The sequence below is a fragment of the Octopus bimaculoides genome, chromosome 9, assembly GCF_046866305.1.
Source record: "Octopus bimaculoides isolate indiv1 chromosome 9, ASM4686630v1, whole genome shotgun sequence".
Lineage (NCBI taxonomy): Eukaryota > Metazoa > Mollusca > Cephalopoda > Octopoda > Octopodidae > Octopus > Octopus bimaculoides.
The window spans coordinates 14,900,051-14,915,822 of NC_142936.1; the positions used below are offsets into that span (position 1 = coordinate 14,900,051).

General features: G+C 31.3%; 1 protein-coding gene and 1 long non-coding RNA gene across 51 annotated transcripts in view; one reads left to right on the forward strand and one right to left on the reverse strand.

Annotated features, from left to right (window-relative positions):
* Window positions 1–15,772, forward strand: part of LOC106874615 (neogenin) — a 303,881-nt gene that overhangs the window by 244,831 nt on the left and 43,278 nt on the right. For 34 of the 50 annotated variants that reach the window (XR_016243045.1, XR_016243052.1, XR_016243049.1 and 31 more), the window contains one exon: window positions 1,917–1,955. Coding sequence is in view for 34 of the 50 variants with exons in the window: in XM_089357158.1 (XP_089213284.1) it covers window positions 1,917–1,955 (39 nt within the window). In the remaining 16 variants the exon portion in view is untranslated. Of the gene's footprint in view, window positions 1–1,916; window positions 1,956–12,524; window positions 12,606–15,772 lie in introns of all 50 variants that reach the window. The other 16 variants (XR_016243048.1, XR_016243039.1, XR_016243044.1 and 13 more) reach the window with 1 other exon arrangement.
* Window positions 1–15,772, reverse strand: part of LOC128248697 (uncharacterized) — a 132,827-nt gene that overhangs the window by 56,710 nt on the left and 60,345 nt on the right. The window lies entirely within an intron of this gene.

A 15,772-nucleotide genomic window follows, 5' to 3' on the forward strand; every position in this document is an offset into this window, starting at 1 on the left:
CATGTCCATTCATATTGTCTTCAAAAATTAACCATGTCTCACTATGTTTTTTTTTGTTTTTTTTTTTCTAATTTCTTCATAACCATTCATGAAAATCTTCTTTCCAAACTATTTACTTTCTTTAAATGCCATTGTCATTTTTATTCATGAATTTATTTAATTTTATTTTTCTCCCTTACATTGATTTTCCTGTTTATGCTTATATTTCATACCAGATAATTTGCATAAGAAACTTTACATTCTTCTCTACTCTTATAATTTATTTTTTATCTAGAGCTTAAAAAAAATTATTAAACAATGTGTAGTAGTCTATAGTTTTAGAGTTAATTCTTGTTTCAGCTTTTTTTTTCTTTTCTTTTCTTTATTCCACTTTCTTTTTCTCTCTGTACAAAATAGACCAGCTCCACATATTCTCATTTTAATTCTGTTTCATTCATAATAAAATGAAGATTGAAAAATTCAACATTTTGAACAGTTCGTTTTGGGAGAAAAAAAAACAATATATATATATATATATATATATATATATATATATATATACCAATTAATAGCAGGAATATTAAGGCATTAAGAACATAATGATAAGACTGCTACCAGTTTTTTTTTTCAGATTTTATCTTAGTTTTCAAAGTTTTTTTGTTCCTTTATCTAAGAATACCTCTCTTCTCATTGACTGTCTTTGGGAGTGCTATATCTAACATTAAAGAATTTAAAAACAAAAGAATGAACCCTTTTTGGGATATAATCTTTTATTGTTTAATAGAAGCTATACTGTTGGGGGCAAGCATACACCTACCCAAGGTAGCTCAGAAAGATGGATGTTTACATCATGATGATGACGATGATGATATTGACTACTTTATTGTGTACATTCAACAAGCATTCATGCATATGTTATAGATAGGTAGATGTAGATAAACTCACTCTTACAATTGAAGAAATCTGCATTTAAAGTTGAAATCAATACTAAAACATGAATAGGTATATTATTTACATTCGACAGGTATTTGTCCTCATCTTGTTTGTTGTTAACACGTTTCGGCTGATATACCCTCCAGCCTTCTTCTGGTGTCTTGGGGAAATTTCGAACCTGGGTTCTCATTCCTAAGGTATTATTATTATTATTATTATTATTATTATTATTATTATTATTATTATTTATTATTATTGTTCAGGTCACTGCTTGGAATCGAACTCGGAATCTTGGGGTTAAGAGCGCGGGCTACTAACCCCAAGATTCCAAGCAGTGACTTGAACACTAATAATAACATCGAAAAATACTTTAGGAATGAGAACCTAGGTTCGAAATTTCCCCAAGACACCTGATGAAGGCTGGAGGGTATATCAGCCGAAACATTGTGTTAATAACAAACAAGATGAGGACAAATATGCGTCGAATGTAAATAATGTACAGAATTCCTCATCTCTTAAATATAGAATGAGTAGGTATATTTTAATGCTTTCTTTATAACTTGGCCAGTGTGTTTCAACTTTTGTCTCTTCCGAGAATTTTGCTAAAGGGACAGTAGTAAATACATTTAGGCAATTTGTAAGGAAATGATGAATCTTATATTGATGTAGATATTTAGTGCTTTTTTTTTTTTTTTTTTTGTAAGATAATTGTTAGTTCTCTCTCTCACACACACTGTTGTATTGACATTCTAGTAGGAATAGTTTTGTTTTTTATTTTGTTTAAAAGGCTCAAAAGAGAATTAACAGAGGGTATTTCTAGGAATATAGCACAGGTTAGTCCAAAGACTCTGGTGCTAAGGTTGCTTTGATTAACCTATTCTCTTCAAAAATTTGTGGCCTTGTGCCTTATGTGAGAAATTAAAATTATTATGATTATTATGATATTATGAATTGTCAGGTCTTTGGTATATATAATATTGTTTCTTATGTTAACACTTCCACAGGCCTGCAAGTAAGAGCTGTTCCTCAACAAAACACTCGAGGTGAGAGACTTGTAATGTAAATTAAATTTTAAAGAGAAAAAAATATTTAAACCCGTCTGATTCTATAATCTTGCTTAGAAATTGCTTTAATGTTTAGTGTTTACTAAATTAGTTTCCAACATTTTAGGTTACTAACACCAAATAAGACCATATACATTTGCCACCCTATTTATATGTTCAGAGCATTAAGCTTATAAAACTTTCCACATCATGGAAGCAATTTCAATTCTTTAAAATTTCTTCGTTATATTAAATATGTTAGTGCTCATCCTTACCAAACATTTTCTTATCATTTCTGACATACATGTATTGCCTTCTCTACAGCAAAAGGATCTGTTCCTACCCTTACTTTTATACTTTAACCCCTCAACACAACTTAAAACTACCTCCTTCTTGACTGAAGTTCCACTCAACAGAAGGCTGTCTTAACCTTGCAAGTTACATGGCAACCTCACTAGTGTTGGTGCCACTAATAAAACACTCAGTTCATTCTGTAAAGTGGTTTTAGAAACGGGATGCACTCCTCCAATTCACCGAATCCTGTCAAGAGTCTAACCCATGCTAGTATGGAAGACAAATGTTAAATGATGCTGATGACTCATTAGTTCTGGTTTTAATCAACATTTATTTTTTGAATAGAGTATCAATTTTTGTTCTAACAAAAAGTTTTCTTGGGGTTGGGATGGCGTTTGAAACCTCTGGTGATGTATTGAATAATTGAAATCTGCAGTATTACAAGTAACAATTGCAAATAATTTAAAATCAATTTATCAGTAGGCATACCACAAAACTCCAGATTTAATTTCCCTATGAGTACTCTGCACAAGTGTCTTCTACTGTAGCTTTGTGTTGGCCAGTTCTTTAAGTACAATAATTTGGTAGATGGAAACTGCAGAAGTCCATTGGAAATTTATATATATATATATATATATATATATATATATAGGCACGTAAAAAACACCATTTTGAATGAGGCCGTTGCCAGTACTGCCTGACTGGCCCTCGTGCCGGTGGCACGTAAAAGCACCCACTACACTCTCAGAGTGGTTGGCGTTAGGAAGGGCATCCAACTGTAGAAACTTTGCCTGATCAGATTGGAGCCTGGTGCAGCCATCTAGTTCACCAGTCCTCAGTCAAATCGTCCAACCCATGCTAGCATAGAAAGCGGATGTTAAACGATGATGATATATATATATATATAATTAGAAGTCAAAATAGCCTCATTAAGGAATAGTAATATCCAGTGAATTACTGGTTCATTGCCTAGTATATTTTATGAATAATAATATTCATGAAATAATAGGTCTAAATATAGATCTTGGTTTATAAATATTCAAAAGAAAATTTATTAATAGAATTTATTGTCTGCAAAAATCCAACATATACTCTTACAGCTATTAGAGAATATATATAAGTGTATATATATATATATATATATATATATATATATATATATATATACTTTGAAAATGTGTTGGTATTGGCGTTAGGAAGGATCTCTAGCTGTAGAAATCATGCCAAAGTAGGCATTGGAGCATAATGCAGTCCTTAAACATGTTGGATCCTGTCAAACCATCCAACCCATGCCAGCATGGTACGTGGACATTAAATGAGGAGGATGATGATGATATATAACCTAGCAGTTCAACAGACAGATAAATAAAATAAGCACTAGACTGAAATACTGCTGTCAACATGACTACAATAAGTAATAGGTTTGTTTTTTGTTTTTTTTTTATTATTATTATTATTTTTTTGCACATGCACTTATTTACAGTTAGTTATTTTGTGGTTGGCAGGTTCGGTATAGCTTGTTTCCACCATGTTGTTTAACACCACCATCATCTAGGATTTAATGGGTCGCAACAATGTTTTTCCTACAGATGTTTAAGGTGGTCAGGTGGACATAGGTTACATCTATTTTGTGAATTTAGAAATGTTTTAACTTGGTCATGGGCACTGTCCAACTCCCACTCTAATTATTCTATATATGCTAGAAATAGCAGTTAACTCTCCATTTAGTCACACCTTGATATCTTTAAAGAAAGATAAACGAACACAACAGATAATGTAGTTTTGCAAATGCTAAAAAAATGAAATGATCAGAAAGAAAATGGAGGGATAGTCATGGTAGGAATACCTTTAGTCCTAGTTCCTTTTGATCAGAGTTGACTTGAGTTTGTCCTTTTAGCAGAATTGGTGGAATCGTTTGAGCATCAGACAGGGTGTCTTATGATATGAGTTCCTACTCTTTACTTCTGAGTTTTAGGGAGGTACACTTAATCTGTTGCCCTGTTTAACACATCTACCCTGGTCCTTGATGTTCCCTTTGCGGAGTTCACTCTGCTGTAAAGAATTCAGAGTAGCTCTCTAGTTTGAGGGTAACTTCCTTTCCCACCAGTTTCAGAAACTCTGAAAAAGTAAAGGGTTTTAGACACTAGCCCTTTCCTCCTAAACTTAGTTTGGGGAAACAAAAAAAAAAAACCTATTAAGTAATCGTCGTGTGATATTTCTAGAGTAATTCACATGACAGAGCATATATCTCTCTCCAAACTTAGAATCAGGGGAACTCTAGTGTTGCCTGGCTATCTACGCCACTCTACAGTAGAGAAAAGGTATAAAAGGTGCTTGGAACTGAGAGGAAGGGCCACTTTGGAGTGAGATGCAGGAGACACAAGAATTGCATTGAAGCTTCCAATATACAGCCTTACCATTTAAGCCAACTGAAAATTATAGCATGTTTGTAATTACAATCCAATGATAAAACACTCTTACATTCTTTAGTTAGACTTTTTGTATCGAGGTACACTTTTCCCATATGAAGTAAAGCTGCTTGTTTTATACCCATAATGCAGTGTTAATAGACTGGATTACCAATAATCCAGTTCTTGTAATTCTAACAGTCTTCAGGTTATCTCCCCACATATTATGTTACTATTTGCTGCATCTTGAAAGTATCTAATAATAATAATAATAATAGCAATACTTTCTTATTGGTAAGGGCTAGTCGGGTATTGTGTACATATACTAAATCAGCCTTGCATTTTGTTTGTCTTTGGCTTTCTCATAAATGCAGAGCTTATATAGCAGATAATAATAACCAATAAGCGTTTGCTAACAATGGTTGTCTTCAACTAAATACTAACAGCAAGCTATATTATTATTAACACCTTTTACCAACTCTAATTTGCTTCTTTTTAATCTAACCTTTTTTTTTTAATCCAATCTCAATAATCATTTTAGAAGAATTATATTTCTTTCCAACCCTTTGCAAAATATCCTCCAAGATAGGTTACCGTTGTTGTTTTAAAAAAAATAGATAATCTTCAGATCAGGCTACACGGCGGGTAGAGGTTAACCAATTAATGGCTTTTGTCATCGGACTTTTCTCCCAGACTTGATAATAGGGATTAACTATTCTTAGTTGATATTTTTTAACCCTTCATTTCACTACACCCACCTACTTATGTTAATTAACATTGCCAGAATAAAGGAAAAAAATTATATACATTTTGTGTTCAAGTCCCCAGTACTGCACAATGTTATATGTTAGCCAACAGGACATTTTACCTGTTTGCTTCAATTTTTTTTTTTCTTTTTAATTTTATTTTATGGAGATATACACCTGTTTTCTGTAAACTTATCATTTGGAATACTGGTTTGGAGAATGATAAGTTCAAATCCGCTGCAGGTATTTTATTGTATTTCTAGAGGGAACTCTTTTTCTACATTGTCTCAGTTCACACAGCTGTTGTCAACAGGTATCAGAGCATCTGGAAATGTTACCTGAACTATCAGGCCATCTGGATGTGTTAGCTTAACTCTTAGAAAGGCTGTGTCAAGTATCAAATCATCTGGATGTGTTTGCTTAACTCTTGGATCATCTGGAAATGTTAAGTGAAGTATCAGATGATCTGGATGTATTAGTTTAACTATCAGATCATCTGGAAATATTGTCGAGTATGAGATTATCTACATGTGTTACCTATAACAGAATCTCTGAATATTGCCTACCCTGTATTGGCATTCTATCCCGGGAGAAGTTATATTTCTCTTTGATTTCACACTATAAAGCTACAATTAAGCATAAATCCTTTATGACTTGTACTCACATTTGTTTTCTTTTAATATCTACGTTGTATTCCTAAATTCTGGGTGCTTCATTTCAATTTGAACTTTTCAATAAAGAAAAGCACAACCTATTACAAGTATCCTACGCTATCCTTTTACGTACTAAGTTAATTCTTAGTACAGACATATTTGTTTTACACGAGTCAACTAAGCATCAAGTTTCACTTTCACTTTCACTTTTATGATGCCTACTATTTTAGAATTACAAAGCATCTAGTCCAGTCTAACATGAAAAAAAAATCAGATTGAAGTATATTTATTTGAATGCGTAAATGACTGAAAAGCATGGGGCTTTATGTTTGGTTACAAGTTGTTAAATAAAAGTTAATTATATTCTTGTTTAAACTTAGGGATTCATTCTTAAAGAAATGTATCACCAATGTATGCTAAAAGAAGTGGGGGGGGGGGGCAAGATTTTCAAAGTAAAATGAAATATTGAAGTTAAAGAAGTAAAATCTAGCAATAGCTTTTATTGGAGTTGGTAAATAGATAAAGTGTGGGTATTTTTGAGTAGACTTCAAATGAAGTAGGTTAACATATATAAGCATCGCAATTTGATGAATTTTTTTTTTTTTTTCTGTCATTTTGATAAAATTTAAGTTTTCATCAACTGAAATTTAACTCTGAATGAAATTTGATTGGGAAAAGAAAAAAATCTTTTAACTGACACTGAAATTTAAGTTTCAGTTGGAATTCAATACAAATATTAAAATTCATTTTTTTTTTTTTTTTTTCTGATAATTTTGATTATTTCAACATAAGTCCAAATCTAAATGTTAAATTCAGGTCTCAGACTTTTAGCAATTTGAAATTCAAAAGTGAAACCAGTTCAAATAGTTAAACTTTAAAAATTCATGCCATGATTCGAACACAAAAATATTCATCACCTATAGCAACAGTAATGATATTCTTTTTTTTTATTTTCTTGTGCCCTTTAAAATTTTCTTTTTCATTTTTTTTTTTTTTTATGATTAAAAATCAAAAGGTCAGTTCTTATTAGCTTCTTTCAGGACTTCTATGACTGGTGGGTGGAAGCGAATAGCTTTATTTGTCTTACCTTCAGATTAGAGACGTGTCTCTTTCTCTTTACTTGATTCAGTCATTTGACTGCGGCCATGCTGGAGCACCGCCTTTAGTCGAGCAAATCGACCCCAGGACTTATTCTTAGTAAGCCTAGTACTTATTCTATCGGTCTCTTTTGCCGAACCGCTAAGTTACGGGGACGTAAACACACCAGCATTGGTTATCAAGCGATGTTGGAATGACAAACACAGACACGCAAACACACATATATATATATATATGTATGTATATATATATATATATATATATGTGTATATATATGTATGTATGTATATGTATGTATGTATATATATGTATGTGTATGTATGTATGTGTATGTATGTATGTATATATATGTATGTATGTATATATATGTATGTATATGTATGTATGTATATATATGTATGTATATATATATATATATATGTATGTGTATATATATATATATATATATATACATATATATGATGGGCTTCTTTCAGTTTCCGTCTACCAAATCCATTCACAAGGCTTTGGTCGGCCTGAGGCTATAGTAGAAGACACTTGCCCAAGGTGCCATGCAGTGGGACTGAACCCGGAACCATGTGGTTGGTAAGCAAGCTACTTACCACACAGCCACTCCTGCGCCTGTGTTGTGAATGCTTGCAGCAGAATGGGTTCTGTTAAAAGCAGCAAGGACCAAGTGACCAGGTAAATGGCAATGGATTGCATCTACCTGTCAGGAACAAGTGTCCTTGAATGGCCTTCCACTCTCAAGGTTTCTGTCATCTCAAGGAAATGGTAGAAGACATCTGCCCAAGGTGTTGTGCAGTAGGATAGATCTCAAGATCACATAGTTATGAAGCAGACCACATGGCCATACCTTCTCATAGTTGATATGACTATGACTCCATTATTTAAGATACTCTACGAGCTGAACAGCACTTATATGGAGTCTTTTGATCTGCTAGAAATAGCAGTCAAATTCACTCTCAAATGAGTCCCTACCGTTTTAAAAGGATGTTAAATGATAATGATACTTGGTTGAGACCCCGCTTCTCACTTGTAATGTCTTTTTGTTATTTAGATTGTTGCTTTTTTTAGCACTTTGTAGGCACATCATGTCACTATGAGTTTTCTCCCCTCTTAATGCCATACAATGTACCTGCAGCTACAGGGGAGAAAACTTGTATAGGGAAATGATGCACCTAATCATGCTAAAGGTTAATTAAATAAGAAAAGACACAAGAACTTCCGTTTTTACTGGACAAAGGGTAATCACATTTGATTAGGTCTACAGGTCAAATTAAGACATTATTACCAGGAATGATACAAACGTATCCAAAGACCAGTTCCTTTGTAGCAGACAGTGATAATAATGGTGACAAACTACAAGGAATAAAAAATTTTCCAACAAGTGTGAAACATGTCTCATGGTTTTAGCTTTTACATCTAGTTTTTCCATGCTGGCATGAGTTGGTTTAGAGTTCTTGAGCAGGGGACAGTACTCTATAGCTGGATGCCTTTCCTCTCACTAACCCTTACCTGATTTGCAAGTGAGGTACTTTATTCCACATGTTCCCACATATCAAGCCACATGTCATATGCGTTTTGTGTGTGTGTGTGATTATATATATTTTACCTTGCTTCAATCACTGGACTGGCACCATGCTAGGGCACAACCTAGAAAGATTTAGTGAAAATCAGCCCTTAAGTTTGGTACTTATTCTGTCATTCTCTCTAGCTGAACCACTAAGTTACATGGACAAAAACAAACCAACACCAGTTGTCAAGTGGCCATGGTGGACAAACAAAAAGAGACACACCAGATATATATATATATAATAGGATGAGAAAATAGAGGTAATTAATAAATTATTATTTATTGATTAGAGATGTTTGTCAATCTTTAAATTGATAAATAATAACTCATTAATTACCTCTCTATTTTCTTATCTTATAATAAATAAATATATATAAACCACTGTTTATATAGTTACCTTGCAGTTGAGTATTAGATATAATGTTCAACACTCTTTGTATAGGTAACTAACCAGTACTTTCATAGGATTTAACTATCCCTGAATGAGGTTTGTAACCTTTATTTGTGCTTCTGTTATATATATATATATATATATACACACACACTCGCGTGTGTGTATGTGTGAGAGAGATAAAGATGGGTGGATGGATATAGATATATGGCAGGCTTCCACACAAGATGGTATTAGTTATCATAGGGCTATAATAGAAAACTATGCCGAAGGCACATCGATCAGTGATTAGAGCAGCCAGCTCACAATCATCAGGTCATGAGTTCGATTCCCGGACCAGGCTGTGTGTTGTGTTCTTGAGCAAGACACTTTATTTCACGTTGCTCCAGTTCACTCATCTGTAGAAATGAGTTGCGACGTCACAGGTGCCAAGCTGTATCAGCTCCTTTGCCTTATCCCTTGGATAACACTGGTGGCTTGGAGAGGGGAGGCCGGTATGCATGGGCGACTACTGGTCTTCCATAAACAACCTTACCCGAACTTGTGCCTTGGAGGGTAACTTTCTAGGTGCAATCCCATGGTCATTCATGACCGAAGAGTGATGGGGGTGGTTATAGCAGAAGTCACTTGCCCAAGGTACCATGCAGTGAGACTGAACCTGAAACCATGTGGTTACAAAGCAAGCTTCTTAACCATACAGCCATACCTGTGCCTACATACAAGTGAGTGCTGAAAAGTTCCTGGTGTGAAGGGTCTTTTGACACCTGATGAAGGCTGGAGGGTATATCAGCCAAAACGTTGTGTTAACAACAAACAAGATGAGGACAAATATCCGTCAAATGTAAATATTGTACGTAATTCCTCATCTCTTAAATATAGAACTGAGGATATTATTGGTAAAATATAATCACTCTTGACTTTTAGAATCATTTTCTTTCTTTTTTTTTCTTTTTTCTTTTTTGTAAGTTTAAAAATGAGAATTTTTTTTTTCTCCAAAATTCTTCATTATTAATTGGTTGCACTATTTTGAGTGAGTTTTGCAATGAGCATACTCTCCAAGACATTTAATTCTTTAGCATTATTTAAACCAGCTGTATCCAGCCAAAATATTCTGCTCTTTTAATGCTCAAACAGGCCAAATCCGGTCGCTTATACCTACCCTACAATGGCATACTAAGAATAAACAATCCCGTCATTGAAATCTCAAAACTACAAGATAATTCATGATTAATTCAAGAGAATATTAATATATAAATATTACATTTAGCAGAATAATTTGAACGCTAAAGGGTTAAGAGATTTTAGAACCAAAATATCATCTGATACCAGCAATGGTTTAACATCATATATTAAAACTCCCCATGTCTTCAAAACTCCTCTTTATAAAATACATTTAATACTGGAAACTAACACCTAAACCAAGGTCAGGTCAGGTTGATAGATTGATTGAAAGAAACATTTAAATTCAATCCCCTTTAGAATTTACCAATGGCACTCCATCAAACTGGCTTCCTTCCTTGTTTGACTTTCCTTACCTTTTTACTCTTTTCCTTTAATTATTTCTTCTCCCACTTTGGTCACTGCACTCACTCTTGCATATAATTCTGTACTTTTATTGCCGTAATGGCTAAAGTCAAGCTGAAGCATCACCTTTATATTAGATCAGACAGCTTATTCTCACAAACATGGAGCTGGTTTATTGGTTTACTATTCTTTTTTCCTTCTTCAAAAGTCTAGAAACTATCTTTCTGCTTAAACTAAACATAAATACACATTTATGGCTTACATCTCTCTCTCTCTCTCTCTATATATATATATATATATATATATATATATATATATATATATATATATATATATATATATATATATATATATATTGGGTTGATGCATAATTATTGTGGCTTCTTTTTCAACAAATTTTATTCAACAATAACAACATGTAACAAAAACATCTTTAAATGATTATTCCGGAGCATATTCACCATCTACTTCAATTACTGGTTCCTATTTGCTTGGCAGACAGTCAGACCATCATTTAAAGATGTTTTTCTTAAATATTGTTATTGTTTTTCATGAATAAAATTTGTTGAAAAAAAGCCACAACAATTATGCATCAACCCAATATACATACATATATATATATGTATATATATATATACACACACAGCTTTCATTTTTTTTTTTTCCATTTTATTTCATTTAGTTAGCTAAATGTTTCCTTCATCCTTTTTTTCTCTGTCTTTTTCATTTCTTATTAAAAAACAAAACCTACAAAAACATGCAGTTTTCATCTTCATAAATGCAGAACCATTCATTAAATATCATCTGAGAGCAAAAACACATGTATGTGCGAATGAATATATATATATAATACATATATATATATATACATATATATATATATATATATACATATATATATATATATATATATATATACATATATATATATATATATACATATATATATATATATATATACATATATATATACATATATATATATATATATATATATACATATATATATATATATATATATACATATATATATATATATATATATATATACATATATATATATATATATACATATATATATATATATATATACATATACATATATATATATATATATATATATATATATATACATATATATATATATATATATATATATACATATATATATATATATATATATACATATATATATATATATATATATATATATATATATATATATATATATATATATATATATATATATATATATATATATATATATATATATATATATATATATATATATATATATATATATATATATATATATATATATATATCTATATATATATATATATCTATATATATATATCTATATATATATATCTATATATATATATCTATATATATATATCTATATATATATATCTATATATATATATCTATATATATATATCTATATATATATATCTATATATATATATCTATATATATATATCTATATATATATATCTATATATATATATCTATATATATATATCTATATATATATATATATATATATACATATATATATATATACATATATATATATATACATATATATATATATATACATATATATATATATATATATATATATATATATATATATATATATATATATATATATATATAAAATGTGTGTGTGTGTGTATATGTGATCATAAGTTTTCTTCCTTTCATCTCATATCATACACAACATCTAAATATCCAAGTAATAATAATAATGATAAAGCCTATCATCCCATCCCATCGCTGATACTATTCCAAGTCCCCCACCCCCACTCCACCTCCTAAAAATAATTAGCATCATAAGCATGTTTGCATGTTTTTGTTATTTTCCTTCTGGCAGAGAAGCTGGCCCTACTGGATGACGATGACAGCTGCCTCACAGATACTCTTGATGATCCATATCTTAGTAGGATTGGCTATGGCATGTATTATTTTGAATTTTGACTTTACATAGTTCTCCTGCAGTTCACCTAAACAAATCTGCTTGTTTCTGTTCTGTTCTGCATGAGAGTGTATGAGTGTGTCTGTGCGCTGTCTTTCAAGTTCAAGTTAGATAACAATATGTTTACTCATGTGTATGTATATATATATATATATATGGTGTGTGTATATATTTTATATATTCATTTATCTGGTTCTTTTTTTTTTTTTTCTTCTTCTTCTTTTGTAGCGCTATATCTGTGTGCGTGTTTGCATGAATTTTGTGCACATATGATGATTATCTTTTTGAGTTATGTCTGCAAGCGTGATATGTATGAATGTATGTACGTATGTTGTTTTTATGTGTTTGGGTGCATACGTAGTAATACATGCACATAACTGTTCATGCTAGCCTGTGAAACCTTATCTCTGCATGTATCTGTCTAACAACGTGTGTTTGTGTGTGTGCATGCATACATGCATATTTTTGCTATGTATGTATGTGTGTGCGTGTGTGGCTGGGTCTTTATCAGTATCAAAATGTCAATGAGTGTATGTTGGTACGTAATGGTCCTGTGCATGATCTGCATTAAGGAGATAGCATGTGCGATTTTTGTGTCTGTGTGTATGTATAAGTACACATTGACCTACCCCTGAAGAATTTGAAATATTAATCCATTTTTACTGCTGAGCTAGATTTATTTCAAGCATATTTATATGTTGCATTAAATATAATTCCATGTGTGTGTGAGAGAGATTTGGGTAAGATGAAAGTATGTTATTGGAGAGTACCTTAATCTCTCAGTCATAGAAGAGATTGTGTCAGGTTAGGAAATGTGAGATTATATTCCAGAAAACCTCTGTGTGTGTGTGTGTGTGTGTGTGTGTGTGTGTGTGTGTGTGCGTGTGTGTGTGCGTGTGTACATCTGCATTATTCATTATACTCTTGCATCAGCATTATCTTGTATACATTGCATTGCGTATTGTACTTACATTGTATACATGTATTTGTCCTGTATTGTGTAGTTGTTTACATAATTCTGTACGGTTGTACGTGTATGTATTACATTGTGTATGTATCTGTACTTACACACACACACACATTTATATATATGCATATATACATGTGTGTGTATGTATATATATTTGTAATTTTGTAACTATATTACATTTGCTTGAGTATGTGCTGCCTTAATTGTCCAGTTTTCCTCATCGACACTTATAAATCAGGCCCGTCACTTCATGACACTCTCGATCTATGCGGTCATCCAAATTTGGTCACTTTTTTTTGTTGTTTGTTTTTGAGATCTATTCGATTCTATTTCCCCTGCCCCCCCCCCCCCCACACTATCAGGTTCTACTCATTGTCAGGAATCATCCTTCATTTTTCTGTGTGTGTTTTGGGGATTTCATTGGTTTGCCTCATTTTTTTTTTTTTTTTAAAGTTCTGGATTTCATATATATATATATATATATATATAATGATCCATTCAGTAATGCCTGCTCATCAGAATCATGTCATCATGCTTCTACCATCACTATCGCAATCTAACATCATTTTTCTCTTGCATCATCATCATCACTGTTTTTCTCTCAATTCTTTCACTGACAAAAAACAAAAAAAAAAGCTAATTTCTTTTGAAAAATAGATTAAAGTTTTAAAAACAGGTAACATAATTATTTTTAAATATTTCATTTTCTTCATCATAGAAAATTAGTTTTTAAAAGATAGCTTGCATAAGATATTATTAAATAATAATAATAATAATAATAATAATAATAATTGAGCACTATCAATAGAGTAAAAATAGCACCACCAAAACAAACCACAGCACATACCCAAAGCACACAAAGCTGCACTCGGTAGTGCGGTGAAAGCAAACAATTTTAATAAGACTGCTGGATAATAATGATGATTATAATAATTATAATAATAATAATAGTAGTAGATGTAGTAATTGATAATAATGATTATAATATCTTGTTCATAGTCTTATCTAAAGTTAGAATAATTAAAAGGATATGAAGAAAATAAAGCATTCAGAACATGTTGAAATATATTTAAAAAATCATGAGATATTTGCTATTTACATAATGGAGATGTGGGGCATAACAACATTATTGAATTCTCTACCTTTGATTGACATTTTTTTACTTCTTTATCAGTGAAGGAATGCCATCAACTTGTATAGAGCAAATAACTAAAAGCGAACTTTTTTATGCCTGTCTTCAAAATATAAAATATATTGAGAGGTTTTGTTGAAATTTTAGTTACAAATATTTTCTTGTCATTTTTAAGATCATTTTGGTTCTCCAGATATTTCCGGCTGGAAATATTGGGCAAAATACTAAGAATAAAAGTAGTTGAGATATTTTGGTATTCTAATATATCTGAGAGAAATTTCTCCTCAAGAAGTTTGAAATTTCCACATTTATTAACCTTATTGGCTCTACACCACACATTGAGCCATTCATTTGTTTTAATTGGTCTGTTCTTTAATAATAGAGTTCAAATACATTATATCAGTATTCTTATATTTGTATGAATAGAGTGTCTGACAAATGTCAGAGACCAAATTACACAGAATTCATGTTTTTTGCATGAAGCATTACCTGATATATTTTTTTTTTTTTAAATTTTATTTATTTATTTTATTTGTATGAAATGCCAAAACAATGCAAGTTATAAAAAATAATACAGGTCTATGATCTGTACATCTACCTTGAATTTTAATATTTCAGGGTTAAGACTTCTCCTTTGGGAAATCTTGGGAATGGAGAAGTCAGCTCTGAAGATTTCTTGAAGAATGGGTCCTAACCTCAAAGTATTGAAGTACAAACCAATGATTTGTATTGTTTCTTTTAACTTGTATAACTTTGGTTTTATGGAGAAAAAAAGTCTTTAATGTTGTGCCTTTCAACAGACCAGAAGAACAGACTAATTAGGATTACCTTGGAAGACAGAATCCTTAAAGATGAGGTTAAAAACCTGGAAATGTCAAACAATTCTTGAATATTATTGCTGGAAATTGAAGTGGAAATTCTGAAACGTCGGATGATTCCATTTTTAAATTTTTACCTGTTATCTTAACATGAGTTTTGAAGACACATTTCAGCTGATGGCCATCCACCCTGACATAAATACACCTTTTCTCGTGTTCTGTTTCT